The sequence below is a fragment of the Cavia porcellus genome, unplaced genomic scaffold (genome assembly GCF_034190915.1).
Source record: "Cavia porcellus strain 051 isolate PalLab524CR breed Dunkin Hartley unplaced genomic scaffold, mCavPor4.1 scaffold_13, whole genome shotgun sequence".
Taxonomy (NCBI): Eukaryota; Metazoa; Chordata; class Mammalia; order Rodentia; family Caviidae; genus Cavia; species Cavia porcellus.
Window position 1 is genome coordinate 71332483 of NW_026947496.1, and position 22587 is coordinate 71355069.

Genomic DNA, 22587 nt, shown 5'->3' on the forward strand with positions numbered 1-22587 from the left:
AACATTTGTGTTTAATTTTGGGAAAATTGGGAAGTCTTATATTTGAATTTTCTTTTTGAAGCTAAATTCTATCTCAGATGTCTTTTTTTTTCCTAATACTGTACTGTGGTTATTAACACATGAACATACACCTAAACACTTCAATTACATGTAAGTAAATGGAAGTGATTGTCATTGTACCTTCCTCTTGTACAGAATATTTAAGTCTGGTTTCACTAACTGCAATTTGTGTGATTTTGGGCACAATTGTTAGTAAACTACCCAACAAGATGAGAGAGATTGTTTTTTTCTTCTGACTAATGCGTCCATTGCCTCAGGAGTAGGATACAGGTGTGGGCCTTGTTTTCTTACATAGTAATGCCCTTGATTAAGCGTAAGATCTTTGGGTATTTCATTTGGATAAGACTTCTACTCTAATAATTTTTTTCAAAAAGAATACAGTTTCCTTTACCTCAGACGTTATTGATCCTTTATATTCCTTTTGTTTATTGCATCATAGACAAGTATATTGACATCAAATTATATATACATTTAATTATATCTGCCTATCAATAATCTAAGGAAATATCTCTGTCTTGATTTCATTTCTTCCTGATTCTCTTACTTTATTTACATTATACCTATGTTTCAATGACTCAGAAGGGAAGGCCATATTAATAAGCTGTAAAGCCAAAACAGAAACAAAAGAGATTTCTTTGCATTTGAACTTGGAGGATGATAGTGATAATTAGATGCCATATTATAGAATCCTTTCTCTATGCTCTTCCCTGTGTGTTAACTACATGCCTTATCTTTTAATTTTCAATAATCCCCAAATTGAGACCACTACCCATATTTATAGGTGAGGCAGTAGACAAAAAGCAGTTAAATTCTGTGTTCAAGGTCCCACATGTAGTAAAATCACACTAAATGGTATATGAAAGATAATTTTGAGATTTTTTTTCCTTATGAAAGGACTTTAGAACCCATTCCTTTAATATGATTTTTTTATTAGTATGTGTATGCAGTATATGATTACATGCATTGTGGGGAATTGGTACATACATACACTCCTCATTTCTGTTAACATAGAATTTTGTAATTCATTTTTGATTTTTAGTTACAAAAACTTTGATCATGAAGGCTTTCTGAGAGTGAACTCTAACCTGCTTTTTCTGCCTCTATTCAAGGAATAGTGTCAGTATTTAGGACACAGTACAGAAAAACCTCAGTTCTGGAACATAGGCTTTCTGTTTGTTTCTGTTTCATATACCGTTTAAAGAATAATTATAAAACCAACACCTGATGATGTCCAAGTCAAGAAACTAAACCTCTGCTAATTCTTTAGACTTCTCTGCATTTCCTTATGATGTCTTCTTCCTGTCTGTACCAGTCATCCTTTTTATGGCCTTGGGGAGACATGTTCCTTTGCTTGTCTCTAGAGCTTGATCATTTATGTGCTAGTATGTAAAATCAAACAATATTTTCTTTGGTTTTTGAGCATTATCATAAGGGCATATTATAGTGTTCACATTATGTTTAAACTTGCTTCTCAGTTTTCATTTGGAATAAAGAATTCCAAAAAAAATTTCTTTAGATTTTAACTCTTCATGTGTGGATACAGTTTGTATTTGTAGTTTTATAAAATATAGTTCCTAATAAAGATGAATTATACATATTTACTTTCTCTCTCCTTTAGTTATTGTAGCTTTAATAGACAGAATGGGCGATGCCAAAGATAAAGTCCGAGAAGAAGCTCAGACTCTGATACTGAAGTTAATGGACCAAGTGGCACCACCTGTGGTAAGTCTCCATATTTAAACACAGATTTTTCTAATGGGTAACTGTCAGTAAAATATAGATGTATATAGATGGTAATAACAGTGAGTTGTTAAAAGGTGGGCTGGGGTTTAGCTCAGTGGCATAAGCATCTGCCTGGCAAGCATGAGGTCCTGAGTTAAATCCCCAGTACCTAAAAACAAAACAAAACAAAACAAAAAAGATAAAAAGTATAGGAGGCATGAAAGCTGAAATTTCAAACAGGGAATTATTGCTAATGCTTTAAAGAAGTTGAAATTTAAGCAGAGGTATCAATATTTAATTTTTTTCTTTTCCTTTATTGAAAATGATTTAATATTGTATTGATTATATTCAGGATTTTCTGGGTTCCCTTACTTGTAAACTGTCAAATGTGTAATAAGAAAGCTTATTTTGAAGATTACTAAGTGTTATATTAATTCTTGTAACTCTTAGAAAGAAATTATTTTAACACGTAATTATAAATTGTATAAGGCTTATTATATTCTATAACAAGATTGAATATAAAATGTATGCATAGAAATAATTTGCTCATAAAATTTATTCTGTTTTGTTACTATAACAAAATATTTGAAGCTAGATACTTGTAAAAAAAGAGACATAGTTATTTAGTTTACAGTTTTGCAGGTTGAAAATCCAAATAGTATAGCATAGGCCCCATGGTGAATGACTCACTTTTTGGTAGGTGGTGCCATCATGACAGGAGTACATCCCATACACAAGAATGACGAGAGGGTTAGTGCTACCTTGACAGGGCAAGACAGGAAACCCAAAGGGAGAAGTGGCTTTTCTTCTGGTGTCCTACACAGCTCCTCCTCTTAAAGTTCCCACCATCTTCCCAATACCACCACTGACAACCATATGTGATCACTTGAGTGGCAAACCACAAGCAGAACATGACGTGGAGATATTTTGAAAAGAGAATAAAGAGAACATGATACATAAAGATTGAGAGAGTAGCTCAGATGGGAAAAAAATCAGATAATATATACAATGTTATTATGTCATGCTTAAAATTGTTAATATTACCTGTTTTATAAGAATCCAAAAAGTAGTAAATTTTAAAAGTGAACTGTTTCCGACTGTTTTATACCTCAGAACTAAATCTTTAATAGTTTGGTATTTTTTGTTTGTTTGTTTTTTAATTTTTTGGAAAGAGTCTCACTATGTTGCTCAGGCTAGGCTCAAACTAGAATCCTGCCTCAGTCTCATGAGTAGCTGGAATTGCAAGGTTGCACCACCCCAGCCCAATGGTTGGGTACTCTTTGATGCATGTTACGTGATTTCCATTTTAAGTGGTTTTTGGTATTTTTGTATTACAAAGAATGCCATAGGAAATACCCTTGTACTGAGATCATGGTGCTGAGTCGTATTATTGGATTATAGGGTTTGGTGTTTTGCTTTTGTTTTTGTCTTTGCTGCTGTTGTGTGCTGAACCTAGGCCCTTAAAGAAAGAAATATGTTAGTAAAGCTTAGTAGGGGTGGAATTTGATGAATAGTAAAGGTCATGTTTCCAAATGTGCGAAAATGATTGACTGGACATTTGGCTCTCAGTTGGACAATTGGAAAAGTAAAGTTGAATTCCTTGTTAAACCAAACTCAGTTATTTTGTGTTTCTTGTATTAGTTTATCTATAAAGAAAGTGTACACTTTTCAACATTGAAACAAATTAAGTAGCCATAAAATGAGTTAACCCAAAATTATGCTATATATGTATGTAGTATTAAAATTGGAAAGACCTTAATTATAATACCGTATGTTGAAAAAGCCTGTCCCTTGTGACAGTGTGTAGTAGTTGTTAAGGCGTGTTGGACCTTTTAAATGCTTATTAGACTACTAGATTTATTATAATAGCATTGTTATTGAAGGTTTCTAAAATACAGAAAAATTTCTGTGTCTGGAAATGCTGAGATTTTTAGGTTCTGGACTTTTTTTTATGATAATCATTGAAATTTAAAGTGAAAAAAATGCAATCTGAAAATGTGATGAATGGCTAGGAAGAATGACAATATAGATTTGACTTAGTAGACTTAGAAATTGGGTGTTCCTAATCCAAAACTCAAAGTCCAAAATTGCTCCAAAGCCCAAAACTTCTTAAGCATTGACATAATATCACAAATGGGACATATTTATAACCTGCTTCATGAGACAGGTCACAGTTAAAATACAAATACACTAAAAATATTGTATAAAATTACCTTCAGGCTGTGTATGTGTGTGTGTGTGTAAAGTGTATATGAAACATAATTGAATTTGTGTTTAGATTTGAGTTCTATTCTTAAGATATCTCATTCTGTAAATGCAGATATTTTAAAATCTGGAAAAAGTTTTAAAGTATTTCTGGAATGAAGCATTTCAAAATGGGATACTTGGCTTATAGTAAAGTGGAAATATTCTGATGAGAAAAGTTAGTTATTAATGAAATTGGTAATAAGATTGGGAAGAGTTGAAATATTATAGCATGGATAATTTAATTTTTTGTAATGCCTGTACTTTTCTTTCAAATAGTACATTTGGGAACAGTTGGCTTCTGGTTTTAAGCACAAGAATTTTCGATCTCGAGAAGGCGTATGTCTGTGTGTTATTGAAACCTTAAACATGTAAGTTTTATAGTACTGAAAATGGCCTTCTTATGGTTATTGCTCAAAACAAAATCTGTTTTACAATATCAAGAAAGACTATGGAAATAAATTTTAAGTAATTATTAACTGATCCAGCACAAAACTTATTGGTAACTTCATTGATTTTGTGCAAGTATGTATGTTATCTTTCAGATTGTTTATTTGAAAATTATCAGTTGTAAGAAATGTTTCTCTTTTCGTTAGTATGTTAATGTATACCATAGAACTGATGTGTTGATAACTTAGGATCTAAGCTCTGGATCCAATTTGAATTGTTTTTAACTCAGTAATAAATATCTCGTATATTGTAGCCCCACTTCCCAAACCTTCCCTTTTCCAGTTGGCCTTAAGCTCCCTGGAGTACTGTGGTGGATGGCTACCAAATCATACCCTGAACAAGACTCCTGGGTAAACTAAATCTGGTAGCAGTGTGCAGAGTTGTAACAGTATTGATGCCACAGAGATATGAAGAAGATTCTGAAGAAATGTAAACTGGGACTTTTGTTCTCATTCTGGACTAGTTTTTTCAGGTTTAATACAATATGATAGGTAATATATAGTAACTTTCAACTTTCCTATAGCGTTAACTTCCTCTTTATTTTTCACTTTTACTATGCTTTCATGTAATTTCTTTTTTTTTGCTCTATGGTCCATTCTTCCATCTAAAATTTGTGTGTTCAGTCTGCACAATCTTTGTAAGTTTTAGTTTTCCTGTCATTTGCTTTCAACCTGTGACTTCATCCAAATATTAAACACAAATATCTTTTAATTCACTTATTTAACTTAATTTGAAACCCACAGTCTAAAAACCTATTTCAAAAATTAATGCTCTGATTTCTTGTTTGTTTGTTTGTTTGTTTTTGAGGCAGGGTCTCGCTGTGTAGCCCAGGCTGGCCTTGAACTTGCTTATGTAGCTCAGGCTGGCCTCGAACTTACAGCGATCCTTCTGCCTCAGCCTCCCAAGTAAGAGAAGTACAGGCATGCACTACCATACCTAGCTTTTGATTTTTAAAGTCATTTTTAGGTTCCTAGGTAAAAGTTACATAGATTGAGCATTTTGGTATGTTGGGTCATATATGTTCAATATCAGTCGTGATTATTCATTTGTGTATTTCACATTGTTTAGAATTAGTTTTGGCTTATTTCTTGTATATTTTATGTTTTGATGATGTGTGTGCATCCTCTCCGCCGTAATTGTCATATTGATGTAGACAAAAGGCAAGACAGGATATTTTGTTTACTGTCTAATTAAAACCAACTCTGTCTCTCTTTTTCTCAAATTATATTTAGTTTTGGGGCTCAGCCCTTAGTCATCAGCAAGTTGGTACCACATTTGTGCATCTTGTTTGGAGATTCCAACAGCCAGGTAAAAACTTATTTATGTTCAAGCATTGACTAATTTTTTCCCCCTAGCCTTTTTTGCTTTTGGCCCATTGAAGGGTGATAGTAAAAGCACAGTTTTACTTCATTTTTAAATGTTTACCAAAGATAGTTTTTAAAAACATATTTACATAAATTACTTGTTTGTTCATAGTTTGTGTAGTTGGGTATAGATGGGGCTGGTTCTTGAGTTTGAGAGCTTGAATAGCAATGGCCCTGGGTTCCTTTCTGTGGTCTTCCTATAAGTAGTTTTGTTTTATGTTTTTATTTTTTAAACTGGCAAAGTTTTATTAAAGGTAGGAAAATAAACAGGCACTGCAGAGTGAATTTGGGCCAAGTAAAGTTAGGAAAGAAGTATACCCTGCAGCATGAAGGTGGCCACCATGCAAGAGTGATATAGTGATAAAAACTCAGTGTGGGCTCTCCTTTTTGTGTCACTCACTCCTCAGACTGATGTCAGGACTGGGCCATCTTGTCAATAACCTGCCTGAGTTCTTGGAGCAAGTCCATGTGTAAGACTTGGGGAACTGTGTTCCTGGATCTTGTCATGCCTCCTTTCCTAGCCAATTTTAGTTGCATCCTACTTTTCTGTCTCATTTCCCCCAAAGAGACATATGTGCCATAATCTGTATGTTAGTTTTGATGACAGGTTGTCAGCTTCTTTTATTCCTGAGTATGGTTGCATAAAAATGTCTCACTATGCCCGGACTGATCTTAAATTTGTGGCTCAGGCAAACCTCTGACTTCAGCTTTCTAAGTAGCATGTACCACCATACCCAGTTGCATGAAAGAAAGTCTTATAATATTCACTACCTGATGTAACAGGACTGTGTTGGTACATCAAGTGCTACCTATACCATAAACATTAGCTGAGTACCTATACTATAAACATTATGCAAAGGTATGTTCTGGATCTCATTCTCCCTTGTGAAATGGAAACTTAGCTGTAATATTTTTGCAATGGTTGGGGATTAAGAATGACTTGAGTAAGAGTTTCCCATATTTCAGGTGCTAGCTCCTCTTCGACAGGTTTGTAGTTCTGTTGTTTCTGTGAGACGGGATCTTGTTTTGTTGCCTAGACTATCCTTGAACTCCTAGGCTCAGAAGTAAATCTGAGCTACTTAACTACTGCCTTAGCCTTCTGAAAAACTGGGACTACCATACCTGGCTTTTTTTGCACTTTTAATAGTGAGCTGTGCAAGGAAACCAAACTGTTGTTCTTTTGGGGCAAGGAAACTTTGTTCTTTTTGGGCCATATTTTTTTCCTTCATTTACTTGTGATAAAATACACACAATTAAAAATCTATCATTTCAACCATTTTTAAGGTGTGTATATTTCAGTGGCATTAAATACATTCAGATTGTTGTGTCTGTCAACACCATGCATTTGCAGAACTTTTTCAGCTTCTGAAACTGAAACTCTGTACTTGTTAGATAACAACTTCCTGTTCTTCCCTTCCTCCAGCTGCTACAATTTTGCTTTCTATATGATTTCAACTACACTAGGTACCTCATAGAAGTAGAATCATGCAATATTTATCATTTTTGTATTTGACTTTATCTAGCATAATACCCTCAAACTGTTCATTTTTGGTGTAACGTGTCAGAATTTCCATCCTTTCTAAGGCTGCATGATATTCTGATAGGGCACACAACTTACACATACATGTATCACATTTTATTCAGCCAACTATGGACGGACATTCAAATTTCCTACCTTTTGGTTACTATGAATACTGGTATAAAAATGGTATGCGCCCATGAGTGCTGGCATAAAAATGGCCATATTCTTGAAATATTTGTTCCAGGAAAATAAATTAGCAATAACTTGTATTAATTATTGGCAGCTGTTTGTATCTTATTACAAATTGATTTTTTGAAGGCCAAATTACTAACTTCTATTCACAAGTTTCTTAGATTTTTATAATACTTAGTTTTTTCCAGATGTTTGCTAAGTTTTTCTATAAGTTTCTTGGTAGATTCTTGATTTTCTGTTAATGACATGCCATAACTTCCCTTAGGGCATTAAAATCAATTTGGAGATTCTAGTTAGTCTGCTAACTGTAATGTTACCTTGAGGTAAAGAATTTTATTATATATAGATTTCTTTAAAAATTGTAACTCTCTGACAGGTGAGAGATGCAGCAATATTGGCTGTTGTAGAGATTTACAGACATGTGGGAGAGAAAGTGAGGATTGATCTTTGTAAGAGAGGAATTCCCCCTGCTAGGTAAGTTTTGTTAAATTTCTTTTTTTTTTCCCCAAGTTTTAATTTCTTTCTTTTCTTTTTTTGTTTACATTAATACATGTTTGCAGTATGTAATGATTACATCCATCATGGGGAGTTGGTACATGTACATCACATCTTAAGTTTTAATTTCATTTGTTTATTCAAAAAAAGTGTAAGCTTTCTAAATGTTTTTAAATTCAAAAGTTATAAAAGATTATATGTATATGTATTTAGGTTAGTACTGTTTAAATATTGTGATAGATATACTGCAAATACTGTGTTCAGGTTTTCCTCTGGGCCCCAATTTTCATCTCTTTTAGTAAATAATAAGGCATACAATTGCGTTGTATGGTAGTATATGTTTATTATTTTTGCAGTGCTGGAACTTGAACCCAGGGCCTCATGCATGCAAGTTCACTTAGCTACATCCCTAGCCTCTGGTAGGATTTGTTTAGTTTTTTTAAGAAACTGATCTGTCTCAAAAGTGACAGTCCCATTTTGCATTCTCATCAGTAGTGCATGAGAATTCCTGTTGCTCTGAAGCTTTCCCAGCATTTAGTATTATCATTGTTTCAAATTTGGTCATTCTCATTGGTTTGTGGTAGTTATCTTATGATTGTTTTAATTTGTATTTCTCTGATAACTCATGATAACATCTTTTCATATGCATAATTGATTTTGAATATATTCTTTGGTGAAATGTCTGTGTAGATGTTTTGCCAGTTTTTAAATTGGGTAGTTCATTTTCTTATTATTATAAAAGTTTTTTATATGCTTTGGGTAGCAGTCTTACAGATATTTTGTTCCTGTGTGTAGCTTGCCTTATTTTGATAGTGTCCTTTGCAGAGCAGAAGATTTTAGTTTTAATGAAGTAAAGCTTATCAGTCTTTTCCATTGTAGATGTCATATTTAAAAGTCACCATAAAACTCGTTATCTAAGTAGTTTCTTGTATGTTGTCATCTGTGCATTTTGAAGCTTCTGTTTTACATTTAGTTCCATGAAACATTTTGAGTTAATTGGGATATAAGGTCTTTACCTAAATTCATTTCTTTATATGTAAATATACAATTATCCTAGCACTATTTGTTGAAAAGACTATCTTTATTACATTGTCTTTGTTCTTTTTTCAAAGATTATTGACTACTTTTGTTTATATGGGTCCATTTCTGGGTTCATTTCTGTTGTCTCTCTACTGTAGTTTGTATTCTTTGTCTGTACCATGTTACTTGTAGCTTTTAGCAGTGATGGACAACCTTTTAGTTTGCAGTGATACAAATAACCTGGTCATAACGTGTATCATATGCTTGCCACCACTGCTGTATTCCTAAGGACTTGAAATTGAGTAAAGGCTTTCAACTTGATTTCTCATCTAATTTTTTAAATTAGTGCATGTTTACAGTACAGAATAGAGAAGTTTATTGGAGAGAATTGGTATAAGCATTTAACTTATCTTGATCATTTTCAATCACTCCCCTCCCCCCCATTTCCTTTTCCTTATCTCAGTCCCTTTCCTTTTCAGGATTCTTCCTTCTAGTTTTCTGTTATCTCTCCTTTATTTTATTTGTTTATGTATTTATATTTGAGGTTTCTCATATAAGAAAGCATGATAATTAACTGAGTCTGGCCTATTTCCCTTAGCATAATAATTTCTAGTTCCTGCCAATGACATGATTTCATTATTCTTTTTGGTTGAATAATAATCAAATATATAATATTCAGATATATATCACATTTTCTTTATCCATTCATTTGTTGATGGGCTTCTCAGCTTGTTTCCAGAGTTTAACTCTGGAAATGATTGTGCTATGATTTGTGCTGCTACAGATATTGGATATGTATTACTATAGTATAATGTCTTTAAATCTTTTGAGAATACAATGGAGAGATCCAGCTGGGTCAAATGGTATTTTCTAGTTTTTCTTTCCTTCAGTATCTTGTAAGCTGTTCTCAGTCTTTTGCCTCTCCATTTTAGTTTTATTATCTGTTTGTTGATAAATGCAAAATAACTTACTGACATATTGATTGATACTGCATTGAATTTATAGATTTAAGTTGGAAAAAACTGACATTGACAATATTCAGTCTTCCTATCCATCGAATGTGGAGTATATCTCTGTTTCATTCTTTGTTTCATCAGAGTTTTGTATGTTTCCTATATAGTTCTTGCATACACTTTGTTAGATTATAGCTGAGTGTTTCATTTTTGGGAATGCTAATGTAAGTATCTTTTAAAATTTAAAATTTTACTTGTTCATTGCTAGTGGACAGTTTACCATCCATATCATTGGTTCCAAACATCCAGAATCAAGTAACTAAATTGCAAATATTTGGGGGAAAAATTGTATCTGTACTGAACATGTGTAGCCTTTTTTTGGGTGAGAGGTCACTATTCCCTGAGTAATACTGTCTAACAACTATTGACCTAGCATTTAAATTGCATTAGATAATTAAACTAGAGATCTTTTAATGTATATAGGAGGAATTATATTCTATGCAAACACTGTGTCATTGTTATAAGACACTTAAACCTCTACAGATTTTAGTATGCAAGAGGGTGTCCTGGAATTATTCCCATGGAAACATCAAAAGAATGCTGTATAGGAAGGCAGTCGACGGTGTGTCCTGAGACCTTGCTCCGTAATTGCTTATTAGTTTCAGAAGATTGCTGTCAGTCAGTTTGGATTTTCTCCATAGATAATCATGTCATTTGTAAGCAAAACAGTTTTATTTCTTCTCAATCCATATACCTTTCTTTTCCTTACCTTTTCTTGTCTTAGGACTTACAATACAATGTTAGCAAGAACAAGTGGGGACATTGTTGCCTTATTTCTGATGTTATTAAGAAATTTTTTAGTTTCTTTAAGGTGTGATGTTAGCGCTAGATGTTTTTGTTAATGTTTCTATTTTTGTTTGATTTTTCTAGATCAGTTTGAACAAGTTCTCCTCTGTCTCCAGTTCACTGAGCTTTTTTAAAAAAATCTACCATGAATGTGTGTTGGCTTTTGTCAAATGTTTACATGCTTGCTTGCCTGCTTTTTTTAGCATGTTGACAGGGGCATATAAATTATAATATCTGTGGAATCTGTAGTAATCCCACCTTTTATTTCTGATATTAGTGATTTGTGTCTTTGCTCTTTCTTAGCCTTGCCTGGAGGGTTATCACTTTCAGTGACTTTTTCAATAAATTAGCTTTCAATAAATTAACTTTTCTCTATTCTCATTTGTAATATCAAAATTTTCTGATTTTTTTTCCTTCTGCTTATTTTGGATTTAATATACTGTCTTCCACTGTTTGTGTAGTTTCTATTACAGCTTCTGTCTATGAAGTTGAGTAATGATTACATTTTTTCCTGTCTTAGCACATTATTTATATACTTTAAAAAAATTTTTTTAGTGATTTGAGTTTGCAGTATACATCTACAACTAACTCAAGTCTACTTCCAAATAAGTATACTGCACTACATAGATAGGGTAAGTACATTATGACAAAATAATCCTAATTGTTTCTTACTATCACTTGCATATTGCTGTTGCTTGTTTTACTTCTAGGTAAGCATACCTGAGGATGCATATAATGAATATATATTTAAGTATAAATAATTGGATTAATTTTTGCTGTTACTATTTTTTTAAAACCTGTTGTCTGTTTAAATATATTAAAAATTTTGCCAGATGTAGTGGCACATGCTTGTAATTCCACCACTTGGGAGGCTGACATAAGAGGATTGCTACAAGTTCAAGGCCAGTCTGGGTTACATGGTGAGTTCAGGCCCAGTTTGAACTGTACAGCAAGATCCTGTCTAAAAAAAGCCTCAAGGTTTTATATAAAATTTTAAAAATTGGAGATTGTAATTCAGTGATAGAGTGCCTGGTATATGCAGTGTCCTGGGTTCAATCCTGAGCAGGGTAAAGAAAAAAAAAAAAAGAATAAGAATGATGAAAGGTTTTTATCTTGTTCTTTTTTTCTTCTCCTTATAGAGATTAAATCCATGGCCTTCTCACTGAAATACATTCCTAACCCCCTTTTTTTGTTATTTATTAAATTTTGAGACAGGATTTGTCAGAGTTGTCCAGTCTGGGATTGAACTTGCAGTCCCCTGCCCTAGCTTCACAGAGTGCTGGGGAAAGTTTTTATTTTACTTTATTTTACTTCACTTACTGAGTTCTTCTCTAATGCTTATTTCCTTATTAGTTTCCTATTAGATCTGAATTTTTTTGTTGTTGTTGTTGTTGTCGTTTTCCCTTTTATCGGTACCGGGGATCGAACTCACGACTGCCTGCTTGCAAGGCAGGCACTTAGGCCGCTGAGCTAAATCCCCAGCCCCTAGATCTGAATTTCTGATCCATATAATTTCCTTTTTTTCTAAAGAATTCCTTTTGAAACTTCTCAACAAGGAAAGGTTTGTGGGTGACAAATTCCGTTTTTGTTTATTTGAGAAAGTCTTTAGTTCTCTCACTTTTGAAGGTTAATTTCACTGGGTACAGCATTCTAGGTAGGTGGATTTTTCTTTCTTTTTTACTTTCTCTGTATGCATGTTTTCTGAGATTTTGGATGTACTTCTCCCTATATAAATACAGTGTTTTTCCGCTCTGACTTCTTGGAATATCTTTATCTTTGGTCTACTGTAATTTGAAACAATATGATTAGGGGTATAGTTTTTCTGGCATTCATCTTGCTTTATGAACATTCTCTGAGCTTCCTGCTTTTGTGATTTGGTAGGATATTAATTTGGGGAAAATTCTTAGTAATTTTTGCTTAAAGTATTGTTTTGTCCCCCCCCCCCCTTATATGTATACCTTTTGTAGCTGCCTCACCTTCCTGGATATTCTGTGCTCACCCCTCCAGTGTTGGAGAATTTTATTGAGATATCCTCAGGCTCACAGATTCTTTTCCTCTGTAATGTCTAGTTTAAAATATCTCCTTTAAAAACATTTTTAATTTCATTTACTTTTTAAAATCTTTCTTTTTTAGTTCTATGTTAGAATTTTCAGGGGCTGGGGATTTAGCTCAGCGGCATAAGCACCTGCCTTGCAAGCAGGCGGAAGTGAGTTCGATCCCTGGTACCGATAAAAAAAAAAAAAAAAAAAAAAGAATTTTCGTCTCTCAGGTTTGCCATCTTTTTCGCATGCTTTATTCCTCATAGCTTTTTAATATGCCTTTAATAGCCTTTTAATATGCCTTATGCCTTTTGCTTTTGTTAATTGTGAACATGATGTACCAGGTTAGAGGAATTGCCCTGAACAGGCTTTAGTTAGTAGGATGGTAAGATGAGAAGGGGAAATACTGTACGGTCCTTCAAGTAGGTCTTAGTCTTTTAAGGAGTTTGCACCTCTGGAGTGTGACATTCACAAATGTTTCTCATCCTCTTTCCTAAACTCCATAGGACAGGATAATGAGAGCCAAGTGGAGTCTGCTGTTTGCCTTCTTTGATGGGGAGGCTGTTAGGGGCAGGAGATGGTTGTTACATTCCTCCATGTTGATAGCTAAAGCAGTTGGAGTTGACAGTTTGCATTTTGCCAGATCATTTAGACTTTCATGAAACTCTAGCAGGTTAGACTGCACTCAGTTTCTTATAAGGTAGACCTTCTTAAGAATAATACAATACTGTACTCTGACATATTTCAAAGATGGTTTCTTTTCCATTTTCTCTGCTGGAAACATGATGGTATTTTTCGTAGATGTTTACTCTGAGAACCAGGAGGTAAAATACAAACAATATTTATGTGAGCGTGTGTCTGTGGTGGTGAGGTTCTTCATTCCCAAAATGGTTATTTTTGAACCTTCGGCATTTCATCAGATATAGTGTAGGTTACCTTACTCTGGCACTAGTTTCTCCTGATGAGTTTCTGCAGGGTTAGATTGTGATTTTTTTGTTTCTTCCTACCTCTACAACTGTCATCAAAATGTAAAATGGTGCCATATTTGGAAGAGTCTTTGTAATTCCTCAAAACATTAAATGTAGTGTTATCTCATGATGCAGCAGTTTTGACTCCTAGGTATGTGCTAATTTGACTTTACTTCTTTTATTTATTTAAGGAATGTTACTGATTTTTTTAGTTTTACTTTTTCATTGTTAAGGCAGAATGACTTCTAAGCTTCTTACGTACCTCACCACAAATAGGTTGAAATTATTTTTTATTGCTTAAACTTTTATTCGGTCATGAACTCCATGATAGAATAAAACAGATAGATAGAACAGTACATTAATCATTAGTGTACATCCCTATAAAGTAAAACAAAATGAATACCCTCATATATCCAGCATGCAAGAAACAGTGTATCAACGTAGAAGCTTCCCCAAATAAGATTGTTAATCTTTTTTTTGGTCTTTTTTCGTTTTTATCGGTACCAGGGATCGAACTCACTTCCGCCTGCTTGCAAGGCAGGTGCTTATGCCGCTGAGCTAAATCCCCAGCCCCAAGATTGTTAATCTTTATTCCTTCTCTTTCCCCTAAGTAACCACAGTGTTGACTTCAAATAGTACAGTTTATTATACCTTTTTTTTATAATTTTATATAAGTAGAGCCATGTAGTATTTATTCTTTTGTGTCTGATTTCTTTCAGTTAACATTATTTTCTTTTAACTTTCTTTTCCTTTTGCTATGTAGTTTAGGTTAGTATTGAACCCCCATGTGTAGCGCAGGCTGGCCTTGAACTTGCAGTGATCCTCCTGCCTCAATTTAAGCTTCTGGTGGATGTTTTATGGTTTGATTAGGGAAATAATACACATTTTTTGAATTAATAATAAAGAAGAGGGTCGAGGATATAGTTCAGTGGTATAGCACCTGCCTGGCAAACGTGAGGCCCTGAGTTCAATTCCCAGTATAAAGAAAATGAGAGAGAGAGAGAAAGTGTGTTTCATATATTTATCAGCCATTTGCATCTTCTTCTATTCCTAAGTTGTTTCTTTCTTCCTTTTTCACCGTATTAGCAATAGGTCTCTCTTACAAATTTGTTTTTTAAAAATAGATGTGTGGCGTTTAACGGTTCGGGATTGGGACATACAGTGAGGACTACATAGGAGGAGACTTACACTGTTTCTTTTTTCTTACTGCTTAAAGCTAGGTGGGTGTTTTAGAAGAAAGGGAGACCTCAGAAGGGAGAGTAGAACAGTCATACAAAGAGTGTACATAGCTGAGGACTGACAGCAAGATGAAGGGTGTGAGCATCTTCTCAGTGTGTCTTCCCAGCCTGATGTTGGGCTCTAAAGCCTTGGGTAGTATCTTCCAGTCTGGCCACCATTTCTTTTTCTTCTCCTCAATTATTGTTATATTTCCATTCCAGTTATCGTATCTTTCCAATAAGCTTGCCTACATATCAATTCATTGCTTAATTTTTTGTCTGCCCTGCCTCAGTTTCTTGCCAGCCCTCTTTTTCTTTGAGCTTTCTGTCCTAAATTCTCTATTCCCATTTTCTTGATGTATAGCTGAATGTTAATCCTATGTTTGTCTGTCTGTCTGTCTTTCTTTCTCTTTTCTTTCTCTATGAGGTGCTGGAGATTGAACCTGGGGTGTCAGTGCATACTAGGTAAGCACTCTATCACAGACCTACATCCTCAACCCAATCTCATGCTTCTGAGCATCTTACTCTGCTTCTCCAGTCGCCCAAACACCTTTCCTAAATCTTCTCCTTTCTGTTCCTGGACTGTCTGGACTTTATTCTGAGTGACAGCATACACTTCCAGTGCTCCCTTCTACATGGCAATATCTTTGGGCAGCCTAACCTGTGTCTCTTTACCCCTTTTGATGATACTGCTCTGTAGGATGAAGGAGTCTTTGTCTTTCCACTGAAGTATTTTCAGATGTTTAGTTGTATTTGATGAATTATAGGGATAGCAAGTGAGATTATGATTTAGAAAATCCCTTGAAGAATTTTCAACTAAAATGTTTTAGTTATTACTAGAATTTTGAAAAGTTATCTGTATCCTCAGTTTATAAGTAAGAAGTGACACAATGTGGACCAACACGTAAGGGAGGTTTTACGCAATGAAAGTTGTTATACAAACATAAGGGTCAGCCAGAGAAAAACAATTGTCAGTGAAGGCAGATTGACAGTGGCCCTCTTTCCTTTCTCAAGTCTTAAAGTCATGAATTTAAGAATAAGCCATAGTTTGATACATTAGAAGATGAAAGAAAGTGCAAATTTATTTTTAAAAAAAGCACTCAGCATAATTCCATTTCATTCTCAAGAAAATTTATATATGAATATACAGTAAAAACATCAGACATGATACAGTAGGTTTGGGCGATGAGAATATATATTGTGGTTTTTTTCTTTGTTCCTATTTATATTTCCTAATTTTGTGTATTACTTTTGTAATAAGAAACTTTTTTCTGGTTTTTTGAGACAGCGTCTTGCCGAGTAGTTCAGGCAGCCTTCAAACTTACAGTGATCCTTGTGCCTCAGTTTCCTGAGTGCTAGGATCACAGGTATGTGCTAAAAAACAAATTTTTAACTAAAAAGAAATAATGGCCGAAGTTTAGAAGAGTAGCTGTTCTGAATATAAAAGTCGTAGTGCCAATGAAAGTGGTAAAATTTGAAAATAGGTTAATAGAGCATCTTATTTATCACTCATGGCAGCATCACTTTCATTTCTAATATTTTACATTTCATTGTTTTTATATTTGCCTTAAATTTCCTTAGCATGGTTTTTATGTACATATAAAAGTTTATATTGGTGCCTAAATGAATTTAAGGTTTTAACTGGAAAGATTTTGCTCTGTTTGGGGTAGCAATTTTACTGTAAAACTGCTATATGTACAAGTTATGTTTTTACAAACATACCTGCAAATATGAGAGTCCTGCCTGTATCTGGCTTTTCCTCTTAACTAAAAGCAGATGGGTTTTGTGCCTTCTTTTAAGTAAGTGAATTGTTTAAAAAAAAAGGTTGTATAGAGAACTGGCTGAATCCCTAGAATTGTTTTTTGTAAGGAAGATAGTGGAAGAAATTGTTTTATTCATCTCTGTGTAAAAACAATTTATTCTTTATTCCCAGATTAGAAATGATATTTGCCAAATTTGATGAAGTACAAAATTCAGGCGGTATGATTTTGAGTGTCTGCAAAGGTAAGAGTAATTAAGTTATCCCAGGTCTCAAAGCAAAATGTGTTTCAGACCAACTGTTTTATCAGTATACAGATGAGTTGATTTTACAGGATGAAAATTTACGTGGGTATAAGCAAAATTTCTACTGTCTGCTCCCTTACTCTTTTTGGAGTAGGTAAAAATTCAATAATGGATCTGTTGTGTAAAGTGACATCATTCTTTTGCCTTATGTTTTGTGTCTTCTGTATTGAAATATGCCTCTTGATCTTCATGTCCCATGCATAAAACAGGATTTTCATTCTCAGAGTAATTTGTTTTTAGTAGAAATTGTACGTTACAGAGTCTCAGTTTCACCTATATGTAGACTTCCAGTGATACTGATGAAGGAACAAATATAAAGAAATTTAACTAGAATAATCATCTTCTTTGTAGAAGAGTAGAATAATCATGCTTCTTAGTAGAATGAGACTAAGTGGGAATTCAGGGAGGTTTGATGTTAACATTCTCAACTACAGATAAGTTGGTATTTGTTTGATTTTGTAGTACCTCTTTGTAAAGTTGATAAATTGTGCTCAATTTTGTTGAGTAGCATTTATCTAGACTTCAGTTTTTAAATATTTATTACTCACGTATCTGAAGAATATAATGTTTCCAAAGATAATATAGATGTTTTTTCCTGCCTAGGAAAGTAGCTTGATATTATGTGCTAAACTTGATAGGATAAATGATGTTGGAGAATATTTGGTATATGAATTTATAGTCAGGTAACAAGAAAGCCAGTAAAAATACTAAATATTTTTTTCTTTAGGTTAAACCAAGACTGAACTTTGTTGTAGTACAGGAAGTAAGATGTAATGAAAATTTTAGTGTTTCTGTGTCTAACATAATCTAAATTACTTCTGAAGTATAAATTGAGTTTGATGCCAACAGTTCTTTCTCTCATTGCCTACTATTTCTCACTTTTCTTCTCTAAGTAGGAGGTGTTTAAGTACCTTGTCCTACTTTCTCCTGCAGGTACCTCTGTCTATAGAAACCAAAAAGAGCAAGAAGGATAGTTGCTAAAACTTCTTAAACTGAGATTTTCATGTTTTTGAAACATTCTTATTTGTGTATCCCTGATTACATAGTTACAACTCTTAAGGAAAAATGTATGATGTGCATTATAAAATTAAAAGTCTTTTTTTGGATATGGTTTATTTTTAAAGCACTAGTATTATATTTAATGAGGTTATTTCTGTTACCTTCAGAATGGCTGCTTGTTTCCTCTTCCATTTTTTTCCTTCTTGTTTATCACTCCACAAACAGGGTAGTTTGGAGGTATCTGGCATTTTTTTTTTCAGAAGGAATCCCACAGATTGTATTAGAGATTATGATCTAAATATTTCAAGTATGGTCAAATGTGACAGTTTAAGTCTATAGTATATATGTGGGGATGCAGAATATAGTTAAGATACTTTAATGATGGTACAGTGGCCTCCTGTTTTCACAGTTTCCACATCTGCAGATTCCATATCCACAATTCAGCCAATCACATATTGAAAGTATACTCAGACCTAATATATTTGCCTCAATCTTGAACATGCACTGAGTTCTCTTATCATTGCCTAAACAATACAGAATAAGAAATGTTTAGATGATGTTTATATTGTTCAGGTATTACAAGTACAGAATATGGTAGGATATGGATAGGTTATATGAAGATACTACACCAGTTTTTTAATTAGTTTGTAGTACATGAAATTTATATTAATCTTGAAGAGTAGGTGCATTTATACAAACAGAGCTTGTTTCTTTTTAATCCCTTTCCCACCTCCCTCTCTCCATCTCTAAATCCCTTTTCTTTTTACTTTTTATTCTTAGCTCATGTTTATGACATAAAATGTTTACGTTTATTGTATTTGGTGCCTAATACCACATCTTAAGTCTTCTTGCACTACACTGTTTGATATAAGGAACTTGACATCTTCAGATTTTACTGTCCATAGAGGGTCTCAAAATCAATCCCCTGTGGATACCAAGGTCTGACTGTATAATGGTTTCATTGAAAAATGCTTTAATGAATTAGTTGATGAGGGAGGGAACTAGAAAAAGGAAGCCCATTTATCATGTTGGTAGGTCCTAGCGCCCGAACCACCTCCGTCTTCCCTCTTTTCTCCTTTGTTAACATATTCTTCTAGCTGTCTTTCATCTGTCCTTTTTATGCTCTAGTCTTGGTAGTTATAGCCTAAATGACATTTCTATCTGGATGTCTGATAGCTGTTTCAGGCTTAACATATCCAGAAGCATTTTTATTTTTGCCCCTTAAATCTGTTCCTTCCCCAATCTTTTCTATTTCAGTCAGTGGCACGACCATTAGCTCAAGCTGGAAACCTGACTTGATTTATTATTCTAACTAATAAATGGTTTCTGTCACTAATATACTAATGTATCTCAAATTTGCCTATTTTTAATATTTCTGGGGCTAACACCAGACTCTTAAATGTTTAGGTTTTTTTCTTTTTTTAATTAAATTAGATGCTGCAGGAGACCTTTGTTCAGTATTTGCCTCTTGAAATTCATTCACTACCCAGAAGTTGGAGTGAATTCTTAAAATATAAATTAAATCATGTCATAACAGTAAAGAAGATAATTTAGCCTGGCATTGTGATGCTTTCCTGTAATCCCAGCACTCAAGAGGCTGAAACAGGATTGCCGTTAGTTCAGGACTAACCTTGGCTACATGATGAGTTCAAGGGCCAGTCTGTACTACATAGTGAGACCCTGTCTTAAAATAAATAAACAAACAAATAAATAAATATTTCTACCCATAAGGAGCCTATTTGTGCAAGGAGATGGATTATAAATAAGTACACGGATGGTAGTGTAACAATGTGGATCTGTTGTAACAGTGTGGTTACACTAGATAATGAGAGAACAACTACTACTTGTTCAATAAATTCAAATTATTCCTAAAAATCCTGCTGCTAAGTTGGAGACATTAAATGAAAAAAAATTTACACTAATATTAACGACAAAGATTGTGATGTGGGCCAAGTGTGCTGTGTGCCTATAATCCCAGAATGTTAATCAACTTTCCTGTTAGTGAGACCTAATACCCCACACCTGCAATTTAAAGGAGAGGGTTATTTACTCATAGTTCTCTCAGAGGTCCCTCACTGGATTCAGTTCAAGGCTGGCTGGCTCCAAGACACAAACAAATGGTGGAAAGCCATGGAAGGGGAAAGCTGCTTACCCACAGCAGAGAGGAAGTAGGGAAGAGGGAAGAGGCGAGCACAAGAATATACCCTTCTGGGTTATGTCCCTACGATCCACCTCTAAGCCGACCCCACCTTCTAGCAGCAAATTCAGTCAGTCATGAGAGTTTTTGTGGGACATTTTAGATCTAAACCATGACATCCAGCTACTGGAGAGGCTGAGGCAGGAGGATCACAAGTTCAAGGCCAGCTGGACAGTTTAGCAAGACTCTGTCTTAAAAGGCAGTAGCAGAGTGGGGGACCTGGAGTGGAAATATAGTTCAGTGTTCATTGCAGGCATAGGGGCAAAAGATAAAGGGATGAGGAAGGGAAGGAAGGAAGAGAAGAAGAAAAAATTATGGTATATTTATTATAACCCAAAATTCTTGAATAATTTTCATACATAAGAATATATATCAGTTGAATAGTGAAAAAAAAGTTTTAACAAATGAGAACTGCAAGACAGTTTGCATGTAAATAAAATGAAAGTTAATTTAACTTTTTATTTTCTACACTTCTTTTCTCACACATTTTTCTGTCCTTAGTTGGTTTAGTTTTACCACATATACAAACTGTAGTATGCTGTAATATAAAATTGTAGAACAGAAAAACATTTTAGGGCAATATAAAGGCTCAGCATGAAGACGTGTGGAAATAGTTCAAGCATACAGTAGAATCAGGTTGGAGACATTAAATGAAAAAAAATTTACACTAATATTAATGACAAAGATTGTCTCCCTCTCTTTCTCTCTCACTTAGTGTTTTCATATAAAGCAAATTATTGGGTTCATTTAAACACGGTACACATTTCATATTTGTTTCATGTGATAGTCTATCACCAGTAACAATTAAGATAAATAAAATTTTGTGTTGTTGCCTGAAGCCATAATAATGAAACTTCCCACATCTTATGGTATATTGTTTAGTATTTTGTGATGAAAAAGTCATTTTCTAAATATAGACAGTAACATCTGTAAAGGTGCTAACTTTTTTGAGCCATTATAAAAGTTATCTGAGTAATCATTAAAGAAAATAGGATATTAAAACTGTAAGTAATTCAGTGATGCCAATTTAGATGGAATACTGGAGCCAGACTCTTAAGAGGTGGCATATTTGAATTGAGACCATATCAATAGATAAATGAGAATGAGCCATTCATGGATACATAGTGGGAAAATACTTTGGCCAGAGTAAAGGCCCAGACTGTGGGAAAGACGTTGGCATATCTGAAGAAGTGGAGGGAGCTAACCTTGCCTGGAACTTGTGCGACTAGGGTGGTTTAGATGAAAGACTGTGCATCAGAGGTAGTTGAGGAACCATGACCTGATGGCCTTGTGGGCCATGGGAGGAATTCTGATGGACTTCTAGAGGAAGGATCCCCATAAAGCATGTTAGGATAGAGAGGGAAATGTTAGGTAAGATTGGTATGGCTTAGCACTGTTTTATTTACATCTGTTGTGTAGAGAAAGTCTTTTACCATTTTTTTTATGAGTGATGACTTATATCACATAATTGACATGGCTGTACTCTTGAGTTCTGATTAAATGCTTTGACTTGATTTTTTTTAAGGCACTAGTTCAGCATATTCTTTTTTTTTTTTTTTTTTTTTTGTCCTTTTCGTTTTTATTGGTACCAGGGATCTAGTTCAGCATATTCTAGAACACTAAGTAAGTTATATCATCAGAGACTTGAGCCTATCATTTAGTTTAGGAATAGTGAGAAACGTAATTTTGTTGTTTTCTGAAGGGTTTTTGATTCTGCCTTTAATTCTCAGGTAAGAAGTACATTAGAGTCCTTAAGTATATTAGAATTAGCTGCACTAAGAAGGAAACTGGTATTAAAATTCATTACATTGTGCCTCAAAGCAGACAACACCAACCTAGCAGGACAGAAAAGAATAGAAGTTGGCCCTCTGTGATTATGGCAGAGTCTGGTGTTGTCATGGAACTTTCTAGAGCCTCCTACGCTAACTAAGATGTAAACACCAGCAGTGTTGGTGGCTGTGACTGCAATTTTTTTCTCTTTCACTGTGAAAAATTTATGCATAGTTCTCATTTGTCTAGTATGTGCGCAGGACATAACAGTTTGGCATGTAATCATGATAAAGTATTTACCAGCTTTCCTGCTGGAAATAGTTGCTAGGAATAGAATTAATTGCTCTTAGAAGCTGGCAATAAACTAAAGCATAAAATTTAGCCTTTGAAATTTACCTTTATGTTTCACTTACATGAGTCAATGAAGGTAACTTCCAGCCTAGTTTTATGGCATATCCTGTGGTG

The 22587-nt window shown here is 34.2% G+C and overlaps 1 protein-coding gene across 39 annotated transcripts in view; it reads left to right on the forward strand.

Moving 5' to 3' along the window:
- The window catches only part of Clasp2 (cytoplasmic linker associated protein 2), a 223748-nt gene that overhangs the window by 42615 nt on the left and 158546 nt on the right, over nt 1-22587 (forward strand). For all 39 annotated transcript variants that reach the window (XM_063260375.1, XM_063260377.1, XM_063260379.1 and 36 more), the window contains exons 3-7: nt 1679-1782; nt 4306-4397; nt 5709-5784; nt 7931-8028; nt 17026-17096. In XM_063260375.1, coding sequence (XP_063116445.1) covers nt 1679-1782; nt 4306-4397; nt 5709-5784; nt 7931-8028; nt 17026-17096 — 441 coding nt within the window. The remainder of the gene's footprint in view (nt 1-1678; nt 1783-4305; nt 4398-5708; nt 5785-7930; nt 8029-17025; nt 17097-22587) is intronic.